Source organism: Dromiciops gliroides, chromosome 4 (assembly GCF_019393635.1).
Source record: "Dromiciops gliroides isolate mDroGli1 chromosome 4, mDroGli1.pri, whole genome shotgun sequence".
Classification (NCBI taxonomy): Eukaryota; Metazoa; Chordata; class Mammalia; order Microbiotheria; family Microbiotheriidae; genus Dromiciops; species Dromiciops gliroides.
In genome coordinates this window covers 503,674-516,837 of record NC_057864.1, presented here as the reverse complement: position 1 = coordinate 516,837, position 13,164 = coordinate 503,674, and the positions used below count along the sequence as shown (strand labels likewise).

Here is a 13,164-nt window from a genome sequence, read left to right as displayed (position 1 = left end):
TTCCAGCTTGTTTTTGGCTTTGTGCCTGGAAAGGAAAGAATTTGCCTGATGTCATAAAATACCAGAACAAGTTTTTAGCCTAATTGTAAACAGTAGTCATGTGCCAAGAAAGTGAGGCCCCCAAAATGTAATGTTTTACCCTAAAATGGCTACCAGGTTAGAAGAGCACTGTTTGACTTAGCCATGGAATCTTAGAGCTGAAAGGGACCTGAACGTTTCACAATTTTCATGTTTTTCTTCCCTTCCCCCACCTCCATGTTTTTATGTATATTAAAAGAGTAGATGCTAGCCAGAGACGATAAAGGGGCTGAATTAATCTCATAATTTTGGCCATTTAGAATTTGTTTTCAAAGTTACTCTTCATCTTCCTGATTTTGAAGAGGAAACTTTTGAGAAGACTCTTGTTAACTGTGAAGGGAAAGATGGCAGGGGCCTGTTTTGAATAGATGTTCATAATGTCTGTGGGTCAAGACTAAGTCATTGTTTGGGGTCACACTTGTCTTCGTCCTGGAAGCCATAAAATAGCTGTGGGGTTTCCCTGTAGCACAGGAGCATCACTTACTGAGCTCGTTCCTGGTCAGGGCAGCTGGTAGGTAGTATCATGCTATGCTTTGATAGAAGTTATCTCAGTTTAATTTTGCCAGATAACGGTTATCTTCTCTCTAAAATGCAAATAACCAGCATGAGGGAATGGTATATACTTTTCAGCATGGATAGCTAATGTCATATTCTTGCAAAGCAGATACTGAAAAAGGTGCAAATATTGGACAGTTCTATATTACCAAAAGATATTACTTTAAAAAAGTAATTTATCATACAAGACAGTCTGACCAACCAATGATAGACTATATCCTAATAGTAAATAAAAAAACCTAATGTTTGCTTACATTTTAATGATTGCCCAAGTTTTGCCACAGTAAAGAAGCCAAAGTCAGTCAACATGCATTTAAGTGCCTACTATGTACCAGGCACTTTAGGCCTCCAGTATTAAGAACTTTTCTCCGTCTTGGTTCAACAATTCAAGGAGATGACATCATGATATAGTAGGCAGAGGACCTGTCTCAAGGCCTCACTGCCATACACTGCCTCCATGACCCTGGGTGAGTCACCTTAACTCTCAGTGCCCTAAGACTATCTTTCACAGAAATGCGAGTCCACATTGGGAGGGGCCGTTTGCTCACTGAGAGCTCTTTATACCAAGGAAATCATAGTCTAGTCTCTATCCCTAACATTAAAGCCTTCTTTTTCCAGCATTAATGTGCTTTATATTGAAAAGCACATCATTGTTCTGTCTCTGTGTCTAGCCATCATCTGAATCCATATTCCCATAATCACATCCCTACTGAGCTGCCCAGCATTGTGTACTTGACCTCACTTTGGCTTGAGGACCCTTCCCAAGATGCTGGGATTAAGGAGGACAAACACTGTATTAAAAAGTTGACTGGAGGGTGCATGGAGCTACATGTACCAACAGCATCATGAAAGCTTCTGGATAGATAGAATGATTAAAAAATTAAAAAACCACAGCTAGTGGTAAAATGCCAATCACAGATGCATGTTCCAAAATGAACCTTTTGAAAATCAATGAAGTGTTAAGAATTCTGAACCTTAAAGAAAAATAGAGAATTTAACAACAGTTTTAAAAATTATCATAGAATAGTTCAAATTTAAAAGGAGATCTTTGAAGAAGAATGATTAGGGCAGCTAGGTGGCACAATGGATAAAGCACCGGCCCTGGGTTCAGGAGGACCTGAGTTCAAATTTGACCTCAGACACTTGACACTTAGCTGTGTGACCCTGGGCAAGTCACTTCACCCTCATTGCCCTGCAAAAGAAGAAAAGAAGAAGAATGATCTATCCCAAGAAGGAAATGTAGGTTTCCTCCTCAGTTCTGAAGATAGACACATGATCAGAAATGATTCATAGAAAGCTTCACCTAAGGATTCTTAGTGTCTTTTGCGTAAGGTTTTATGTAAAATGTTTTCATTTGTAAAATAAAACTGTACCTTTTTATGTTTTGCTGAATTTTATTTAGATACTGAAGGCATTATCTGTCTTTTGCTCAGGTGTGCTAATCTTTCCTACTTCCTTTCTGCATATTAATATATCTTTACCTTGTTTTTGCCTAATGAATTTATTTCAGTAAAGCTGTATACAAATTAAAAATTTTAAATTCCCAAAGAGAGCTTGCTATTTAAAAGAAACTAATCTAATTACTCCCTTCCCCAATTTATCCTTTTGGTAAATTCAGATTCTTCTATATCAGGTTTACTTTCATTTCCTCCAGGACTTTACTCTATCATTTATCTTCTGACTCCTTTCCATTGCCTATAGTCTTGCCCATGTCTTCACTGTTATCCTCTCTCCCCCAAACAAAAATCCAAAAAAATCTTGGCTTGATCCTTTTCTTCTCTCAGGCTGTCCTAGCTTTTTTCCTTCAAAACTAACATAGAAAATCAATATGATGTTCACTGCTTTCACATTTTAACCTGTTCTGTGTCTCTCCTTAGCCCTATGTAGCTCAAACACAACATGTCTCTAGCAGCACTTATCTTTTCCTGTGAACTCACCCTATTTTCCCATTCCTGTTGAAGGCACCATACTCTCTCAGGAGCCAAGAGTTGTAGCCTTGGCATTGGCCTTGTCCCTTATAGTCCCTAAGCCCTGACCCCCCCCCCCCCTCAGCACCTGTCACATGGACATTTCCCCTCAAGTGCATCCTCCACATGCTTCCAAAATGGTCATTCTAGAGGGCCCTCTTATCGCCACCTGGATTTCTGACTAACTCTCAAGTAAAATGCAAATTCCTTATTTTGGGGTCATTTAAAGCCTTTCCTGATCTGGTGCTGCCATGCCTTCCCATTCTTTTTTCCATTCTCCTTTCCAGCCAAACTGGCCCGTGTGCTATTGGAAATACACAACAGGCTGTCTCTGACCTCCATGCCTTTGCATTCCACTTCCATTTCTAGCTGTCCTTTCCATCTGTTCCTCTCTAGTCACATGCGTAACCCCCCCCCAAATGCAGGTCAGCCTGATCTCTTGTCCACATTATTCGGGGATCTAGTGTGCCTTGATGCCTTCCCAACTGGTCTCCGTGTTTCCAGGCTCTTGCCTTGCCCATCCATCTTCCATGGAGCTGCCAGTTCTTTTGCTAATTTATAGCCTTGACTAGGGCCCTTCCTGGCTCAAAACCATAGTGGAGCTTGATTGCCTTGAGCCTTCAATGTAAATTCCCAAGACTAATTTCTAACCTTTTTTACTTTATTCTGTGCAGGCCACACCTGAAGTGTGTTCTGTCCTTCTGCTCCCTGGTAGAATCAATAATACCTTCTCTGATGCCCCTGTGCTGAAAGGAACATCTCCCTCTGCAGAATGGCTTGGAGCACTTGCCCTCCTTTGCCCCTATCTTGGGAGCATCCATTGAAGACCCAGAGAAACCCTAACACTTTATAAATGAGGAAAAAAGCCCAAAGACCCTCAGGGCCACGGGGAGCAGGTGGCCAAAGTAAGATTCAGACTTGGCCTGCAAGGAGACGGATGACTTTCCCTTTTTCATTAAGAAAATCACCAATGCCAGCATGTAGCAGGTGTTCATTCCAGGGTCAGAGGACTCAGAGGGGCCCTGGGGACAGTTCTGGAAGGCTGTTCTTTGCACGGCCTGTGCCAATCTTGACAGTTTGGTCTGTATCAGGAAGAGCTGGGATGGCCCCTGGAATGATGGGCCACAAGGCAGGGAGTAGTAGTGTCCAGATCTTCTTGGTGTTTGTGGGATGCCAGTGGGAATGAACTCTTTTTCAGTAGAGGTGATGGAGACATGGAAGTAGATAGATATCGTCTCAGTGCTTTTGTTTTCAGCATGAGCTGTGAGAGATGGATCCTTCACGGTACTTCTGCACAGGCCCATTTTGGATTGACTGTCTCATCTTTCTGGTCAAAGCCATCATAATACTGATTATGTCTCTTTAGCAGCTCTTTGCATTTTGGCGAAATGGGAACAGTAACCCTTGCACTTCCCACCAGGCAAAGTTTAGCAAAAGGATTTTAGATCACTGGAGTGATAAAGTGAGATGATTCAAAATAAGAGCTGACTCCAGTTTAAAAATGAGCTGGAACCAGTGGATGAAAGCTACAGGGAGATAGATTTCAGTGCAGGATAAAAGAAAACTTCTCTCACATTTAGATGTGCCAAAATAGAATGAGCTGTCCTGGGAGTGAAGGAGTTCCTTGTCACTAGACATGTGTGTGTGTGTGTGTGTGTGAGTATGAGTGTGTATGTATGTGTGTGTGTATGAATGTGAGTGAGTGTATGTGTGTGTGTTTGTGTATGAGTGTGTATGAATGTGTGTGTGTGTCTGTATGAATGTGTGTATGAAGGAATGTGAGTGTATGTGTGTGTGTATGAATGTGAGTGAGTGTATGTGTGTGTTTGTGTATGAGTGTGTATGAATGTGAGTGAGTGTGTGTGTGTGTATGAGTGTGTATGAATGTGAGTGTGTGGGGCGGGTTGAGAGGTGGAGGGAGGGGATGACCACTTTTCAGGGATACCATGGGGGCGGGGTTGTCTGTTCCTTAGTAAAGTATTGAACTAGAGCAGAGGCTTTTTACCCCTTTGGTAACAGTTTGGAGAAGACTTGGGAGCCCATCTGGAAACTATGTTTTTACATGCATAAAATAAAATACAAAAGATTACAAAAGAATCCAATTATATCAAAATATAGTCATCAGAATTTGTACAAAGTTGATGGACCCCAGGTTCAGGATCTATGTGTGGGGTTTCTGGGTTTCAATGAGAGCCTTTGGCTCTTGGCTAGTGAGAAAGTAGCCAAGGAACACTTTTCCATTAGTCTCTACCCTCTGCTTAGTGGAGTTCGCAAGCGAGAGAGGTAGCTTGAGGCAAGTGCAGCTTGCCCAGATTACCCAGAAAATGCCCACTCTCACACAGAGAGGAGGGGGAGAAGACACTTCTGTGGAGGGGAGGATCTCTTGGAGGGGAGAACTGGGTTTTCCAAGTGAAGTTTTGACTCATGGGAATGATTGTGCATCTTTTGTTGTGATTTCTTCTATCATCTGAAGCAAAGAATTCCATGTTTTAGGTTGGATTCAGCAGAATATTTACTGGGCCTGTTGGAGCTTTCAGGCCCATCCCTAATGGAGTCTGTTAAAATTTCCTCAGACTTTTAGTCTTTTCTATTCTATTCTGGATAGTTTTTGGATGGTAAATCTCTTTGAGGCCCCTCCAGAAGTTTAAGCAAAACAGAGTTGAGTGACAAAACCTGTGACTGTCCTAGACTCTTCAGAGCTCATGTGACTTTCCAGCTTGCTCTGTGATCTGTCTAGACTGGCACTATGCTGTTCCCGGGCCTTGTGGCGGTAGCAGTGAGGTTGTGAAAAGCCTAGTAAAAATTTTCTGTTTTAGTGTCATTATGGAGTACTTGTCAAATAGTCCCTGTGCTAAATGCTGGGGATACAAAAGAGGCAAAAGACAGCCCCTGTCCTCAAGGAGTTCACAATCTAATGTACAGAAATGCCTTTTGACTCGAAATTTATGACTTAAGTAAAGACCTTGGCTTCTGAATAGTAAAGTTACCAGTCAAAAGTCATCTCTTTGGGTTGAAACATCATTGAGATGAGAATTGTTTTTTCCTTCTCATTCACTACGTTACTGCTCTTTAGGATTGTAAAAAATGATGAAAGAACAACAACATTTTACCCCAGAAAACAGTCAAAAGTGATGCAACCTTTTAGATGTTTCATTATGAGAAGCAGATAGAGGCTACCTTGGAATAGGAAGACATAAAGTTCACCTCTCACCCCTGGGTGACCAGTGTTCCGAGGCAAATCAGTCCCTAGAACGAGGATTTAGACAGTAAACACATTCCTTATTTCTTTTGAATAGTTGACAGCCCAGGTGGGCTAAGAGAAAACACAAGGCTTGTCATCAGCAATAGGGCAGTCAAATATGCATCTCTAGGCTACATGACAAGGGTCTTTCTAACTTGTTGCTTATCTTACCCAGGTTTAAAAGGAGGAGCTGGTGGAACTGATGGACAAGGAGGTACCTACCGGTACACCTTTCATGGTGATCCTCATGCCACGTTTGCAGCATTTTTCGGTGGTTCCAGTCCTTTTGAAGTCTTCTTTGGTAGGAGAATGGCTAGTAGTAGAGATGCTGATGAAATGGAAGTAGATGGAGATCCTTTTAGTGCCTTTGGTTTCAGCATGAACGGGTATCCCAGGGAGAGGAACTCAGTGGGTTCGTCCCGACCCAGACAGGACCCCCCAGTTATCCATGAACTTAAAGTATCACTTGAAGAAATCTATAGTGGTTGTACCAAACGGATGAAGATTTCTCGAAAAAGGCTGAACCCTGATGGGAGAAGTGTTCGAACAGAGGACAAAATTCTCACTATTGAAATAAAAAAAGGATGGAAAGAAGGAACAAAAATCACTTTTCCAAGGGAAGGAGATGAAATGCCTAATAGTATTCCAGCAGATATTGTTTTTGTCATTAAAGATAAAGAGCATACACAATTTAAGAGGGATGGATCAAATATTCTCTATCCTGTCCGAATCAGTTTACGGGAGGTAAGTGATAACCAGAATCTGAAACGTTGACATTTAACCAGTCTGTGCTGTGAGAATCTAGGAAATGCAAGTGGAAAGTGCCCTAAGGCAGTCGTGTTTCCTGAGTATTCCATCCTTTTGTTGGGATTACCGTAGAAGTTGGGTGAGTGTGGGGGCACATCCTAGCAGTGCCACTTGTACATGGGTTAAATAGTCATGGCTCCCACCTTCTTACCTTGCATCAGAAGAGGTAGAGGCATTTCGCTGGTATTGCCGTGACTTTTCAGGGCTGATTATTTATTGTGTGTTTAGTTGTGATTTATGACCTCCTGTTTAAAGGAATACGGTTTATCTGCTTTGTAAATTGAGGTGCTCATATGTAGCTCTTTGTTACAACTGTGGATCTTGTGTACGAAACCCTCACAATGATCCTTCAACAAATCTGTGGTTTCCTTGGTGTGGCTGTGCCCTCCACTGACACAGATGGTTGTTACTGCTCTGAGCCCTCTCCTTGGTTGGTGCTTTATCAGAAGTGCTTTCCCAAACTCGAGTTTTCCTGGAGAGGTCCTGAGTAGTGTGGCTTCAAGGACTCGAGTTTGAATCCTGGCTCTTGCCACACTTCCTTGGTGACTTAGGGCAGGTCACTGCCTCTGCCAGCTTCTGGTCTGTGCTCTCATTTTCATCCCACAAGTGACCCGATTCCTTTTCTGCTCATAAAGATCTTGGAAATGGCTTCTTTTTAAAAATTCAATTATTTTTTAAAGTAATAGACATTTTTATTGTTTTGAGTTCCAATTTTTATCACTCCTTCCCTCCCTCCCCTCCCCCTTTCCCGAGGCAGTAGCAGTCAGATATGGGTTATACATGTATGATTATGTGAAACCTTTTACACATGCAAGTTGATGACATGCTCTAAAATGCTTTGTCCCTTGCTCTTTGGATTAGCAGTGCCCTGTAGTTAGTAGTACCGGAGTGCATCACTTACCCAAACATGGTCTTCAGTGTCCTTCCCTTAAGCAGTTCCAGGCCCAGTTCAGCATATCCCTGCAGCATGTAAGGAAGATGCTGCATCATGGTCTGGTCAGAGTGTGTGTGATCTATCTGCCACTAAGACCATGCATTTGGTCTATACAATCTAGATGAAAAAACGGGGAAAAAAGATCTGATTCAGGCTTCTAGATTGCTCCTAAAATGTTGTTCATTTTGAAGTTAAGAATTATATGAATGCAATAGAAAGGAAAACACATAGTTTTTAATAGGAATGCCATTCTTTCTAAGGCCTCATTTCTTAAATTACAAAATGTGGTTTTAAAAGGGAGAGGAGATGGGGATGGGTCAGTATGACCTTCATTACCAATCTGGCACTTCTTTCCCTTCCTGTGTCTTGAGTAGTTTGTCCCCTTGGTCCTGGGGCAGTGTGGAGATGAGACACCCCCCTGCCCCCACTTCAAATTTTCTTGTATATAGATCTCAGTTCAGTAAAATTGTATTCACTACTGAGTGCAGGTGAAGCAAGATGCAAGAGTATAGGGATGGAGGGGCAGCTAGGTGGCGCAGTGGATAAAGCACTGGCCCTGGAGTCAGGAGGACCTGAGTTCAAATCCAGCCTCAGATGCTTGATACTTACTAGCTATGTGACCCTGGGCAAGTCACTTAACTCCAATTGCCTCACCCAAAAAAACAAACAAAAAAAGAGTATAGGGATAGGCCAATGAACAAAACAAGGTCCCTGTCCTTGATGGGAGTTTGGTATGAAAAAATGTGATAATCTCTGACAGTTGGGTGGTAATGACAAGATTTGCCTTAGTTACAATTGATTTCATCTTTTTGCAGCCTGATTTTTTTATGTTAAACTTTTAAAAGATAATGCAATGGGGCAGCTAGGTGGCGCAGTGGTTAAAGCATTGGCCCTGAAGTCAGGAGGACCTGAGTTCAAATCTGGCCTCAGACACTTAACACTTACTAGCTGTGTGACCCTGGGCAAGTCACTTAACCCCCATTGCCTCACTAAAAAAAAAAAAAAAAAAAAAAAAAGATAATGCAACAAGTGTCTGCTTCCAGGCAAGTTGACTTTGTTGTTGGTCTTTTAGGCCTTGTGTGGCTGTTCCATCAATGTCCCCACAATGGAAGGAAGAACCATCCCTATGTCGATAAATGAAGTTGTGAAGCCTGGGATGAGGAGAAGAATTATAGGCTACGGACTGCCCTTTCCAAAAAACCCTGACCAACGGGGCGACCTGCTCATAGAATTCGAAGTGAACTTCCCGGACAGCCTGTCTTCAGCATCCAAAGAAGTCCTTCGGAAGCATCTTCCAGCCTCCTAGGATGGTGCAGCACCGACTTGGGTGACCAGGCTCCTGGCACGGCACTGAATAGACGTACCATAGACAAAGTGGGGTGAATGCCTCGAGGGTTCAGTGGGATGTGCATGAATAGAGAGGGGCAAATAAAGGGCAAAAGGGCATTTGCAGTTCACTATGGAGAGGAAAACCAATTACTGTATTTTATTTTCTTCTTATCCAGAAATTTCATTCACAATTTTGCATATGTGTAAAATTTGGTTGTTTTGTGAAGCCAGTGTACATTTTGCTTAATAAAGTACTCTAGTATGCAAGTACTTTATTTCTTATATCTATATCTGTATCTATATCTGTCTATTCACATCATCAGTAGGAGATGCTGCCATTTATACTGGAGAGCGGAATTCATAGATGAAATGACATGGAACATGCATCTTGGACATTTTCAAGATGGAGAAACTAGGGTTAAACTTGCTTCCATTGTCATGCTCTAGGGCTGGTACCCTGACAGAGAAATCGCTTAGTAGATGGATTTCTTGACTTTGGTTTTCAAAATGTGAATGGGTGTCAAGCTGTTTTTCCACCTGTGGAAACCCTAATTGCCTGAACTACTGCCTCTTGACATATGTTGGGCTTATGACATTATAGACTCATCAAGCACTGGCATAGATTTATTTTAAAATGAATATGCTCTTTGAGGCTCTTGTTGAGCCTGTTTTTCAACTATGTACACAATCATATACTGTATGAGTCAATTTCAGTAGTTCCCAAAAAGGAACAAATAATAACTCCTCTAGTGTTGCAAACAAAATACAGGGAAAAACAATCACTGCTGCTTACAATCGTGTCGCTACCATCTAATATGTGCATGCATGTAAGATATTTTGTTTCCATATGTACAGTATTGTATTTCTCATGTTTTTAATTTAACAATTGTAAACTTATTTTTAACTTTCTTTGCTTTTGTTACCATAGTGAGAATGATCTTTTGAAACAGTGTGTTCAGTAAAATTACCTGATCCCTGAGTCTAGATTTATTCTGCATGCATATTTGTAGTACTTTGTTAAAACTTCAGTTATGCCAGGTATATAGAATCCCATCACAATTTTAACATCATAATAATGATGAAATGTTTTATTTCAGAAATGAGATCTTCAGTAGTTTATACTTCTGTTATAAAGTCGAAAGCTTATAAAATAGTGAAGAATTAAATTATTCCTGCTTATCATTCCATTTCCTCATCCATAAAAGATGCCTCTGTAGCCTTGCTTCTCAAACTGAAGTTAGTAGCCTTTTCAGAGGCCACAGAACTTGCAGGGAGGCACGGTGACACAGCTCAGTCCCAAATTTCTTCCTCTTTCCTTGGTCCATCCCTTTACCGTCCTCTTCTTCACCCATTCCAACCATTGATCCACTTAATATCTTCTGTGCCACGATTACATCGGATTGTTACCAAGCCTTTTAAAAAATTGGGTGACGATAAAGGAACTCTTCAAAATAGGTACCAACCGTTTGGGGGTAAGAGGGTCATGGAATAAAAAGAAAATGATTGTTTTATGGCCATTGAAGTTGTGTGGACTTTAAAAGGAAAAGGCCCATCATGCACATTTCCTACAAGGCTTCACATCCCAGCATCATAGATTTAATATTTATTAGTCAGTGAGTGAATCTAGAGGTGAAATTGGATGTTTTTTTCACCAGTCAGAAGAGCAGTTCTCTTTAGTGCATTAGACTCTCCCATTTCTAGGATGAATACTAAGGGACCATCCGTGCTAGCATGGTTGTGAAGAAAATACTTTGTAAAGCTTCAGAATTTGCTCTTTAAAGCTCAGCTGTGAGAGGGAGCCATCTCAAGACAGTCTGTTTCTCTTGAATAGAAGAAATGCAGTGGTGAGCACACTTTGACCTAAGAAAAGCCATAAATGGTAACTATTGGAGATAGTTTATATATAGCCTTTTTTGGAGACAAGGGATAGAGCTTGTTTTTAGTTTATTTATAGGAGAGAATTGCCTTAACTATGGATGAAGGAAATGTAATAAGGAAATGGAACTGTACTTGTGTCTTTAGTAAATTGTTTACAATTACTGATGTAGATCTTTATAACCAAAGGATTATAACTTCCTCACTGAATAGAATACTTCAAAATTGAGATCCATTAAATTTAGCAGTAAAAAGCTTATCTGAGGTATAATAATCTCAGATATAACACTAAGTATGTGTCTTGCTAATTTCAAATTGTATCATACATTATTTCAGAAGCTTAGGTTTTATAGATTTAAATATAATTTTGATGTTCATTGCACATTAGCTATAATTATTAAAGTGAAGGTTAGAGTAAAATAAATGTCAATTTCATTGTTGTTTGCAATAGCTTAATAACTACTTACCCTATGGCCCATCACTATTTTACTATATAGGCTACACACTTAGCATGGTCATTTAAAACAGTGTGTAAACTCTAAACTAATAAAACTTCTAAAATATGTATTGCAAGACCAAAGTGGGCTCAATTTTATTTTTAGAAAATAGTAATACTTCTTTATGTCATGTATTTGTGCTTTTGTTGGATTGGGCTCCCAACAGTCTTTATCTTGGAGAGTTTTCTGAGCCTCAGTAAGATTAACATAGCAAGTCAATGTCAGAGTGGATTTGAACTCAGGTTTTCCTGACTCCAAATCTAGCATATATATCTGTAAGACTTCACTCATTAGCAACAAAGTAGCATATAAGAATTTAACTTAGTAATTTTGTGGCTTTTTAATAAAAAATGCTGTTGCCTATTAAGAGAGCCATAAAATCGATAAAATAATGCTTATGTAGTATGAATATTTATTAGAATTCTATGATAGTTTTATTCCAAAGAACTCAGAGGATATGTACAAACTTGAAATGAGATGATTCCTAAGTTAAAATTAAAGCCAAGAGGCTCTTCATGGAACAATAATAAAGCTGAATAAAACGAGATAACCTAGTGACCTGATTTTTCTACCATGAATCACCAAGGGGCTGTTGAAGCCCACCATCTTTTGTAAGGGAATGGGGAAGACAATTCTTTATCTTGGTGTACGTTTTGCAGTTGGGCGTTGTAGTCCAGGGGGAAAGGGCCCTGGACACGGAGTCCTGTTCTGTGTCAGACACTGTGTGTGATGGTGGGTTAGTTGCCTCCTCTAGAGAGTGACCTATTAATGGGGCATTGTTGTGAGGGAGGAGCTGTGGAAATGAACGTTCTACTGAAATATTTGGTAGTGGCTATTACTGATAGCGAGGATATTTGTTAAGCAGCAGCACCCTTATCCAGCCAGACGGAATATTGTGCACATGGTTATTTCAAAAAGCTGTCGTTCAGAATCTGAGGGTTTCAGAGTAGATCTCGTAGGGATAAAGTAGATTTTTTCCCCTTTTAAATATGAAATCTCTTTGGACAGTAAGCATAATAGGTTTGTTTCTATTACTTTTAATTTGTCAGATTTCAGAAGACTTTTTTGCACACATTGCAGAGACGAGGTGATCTCAGTATAAAGAATTTTAAAAGGAACATCCAAGAGGCAGAAACAAGTTGGTGGAGTGAGAGCCAGCATTTTTGCCCAACTCACCAAACATATCTTCTCCATAACAATCAATAAATATGCCAAACTAAATTCTGATGGGTAAAGCCAAGAAAAAGTAACAGCTATTTTCCCAGCCCTAGGGCATCTTAGGAAGACAGACAGAGAGGTCTGCAGACACCAGGGTTGGGGCTGGCCAGGAACACAGTGTGGTAGTGCAGCAGTGGGGAGCATTCTAGAAGGGCTGAAAGTACCAGGGCAGACAGAGAAGCTTGGGGGAATCCCCAAACCAGCTTGGGGAATAGGAAAAGCTGCCAGCTGGCAGCTGTTTCCCATTATCTGGTCACTGATCTAGGGCCAAGAGGACCAGTCCCAAGCACAAATTTAGAGACCCTGTCTGTGTACAGAGCAAGGAGCAGGTTCCAAACACTTAGCTCTGTGGTTCTGAGCCCAAGAGCAGAGGGGGGACTCAGTTCTAGCCTTTAGTTATGAGAATAAGCCTGTAATAGAATGACCAGGGCCAGAAAACCAAGACCAAAGTTGGGAGGAGTCAAGCAATTCAGTCCCTCTGCACCTCCCAGCAGGCCAATAGTGACTGAGTACAGCAGCAGTCTGTAGAAAACCAATCTCAAATAGGCCAACAGACCCAAACCTGGGTCAGAAACTTGCAGAGCTCATACCAGGAGGCAGTGGACAGGCTTCTGCTTGGATGAGACCACTTTGGAAACACTGAAATCTTGCAGGCCCCCAGAC

General features: G+C 41.0%; 1 protein-coding gene across 1 annotated transcript in view; it reads left to right on the top strand.

The window, feature by feature from the left end:
* DNAJB4 (DnaJ heat shock protein family (Hsp40) member B4) overlaps positions 1–11,830 on the top strand; it is a 43,314-nt gene extending 31,484 nt beyond the window's left edge. Inside the window, 2 exon segments of the mRNA XM_043964406.1 lie at positions 6,017–6,585; positions 8,655–11,830. Of these exon segments, the coding sequence (XP_043820341.1) occupies positions 6,017–6,585; positions 8,655–8,888 (803 nt within the window). The 3' untranslated portion in view covers positions 8,889–11,830.
* The last annotated feature ends 1,334 nt before the right edge of the window (positions 11,831–13,164 follow it).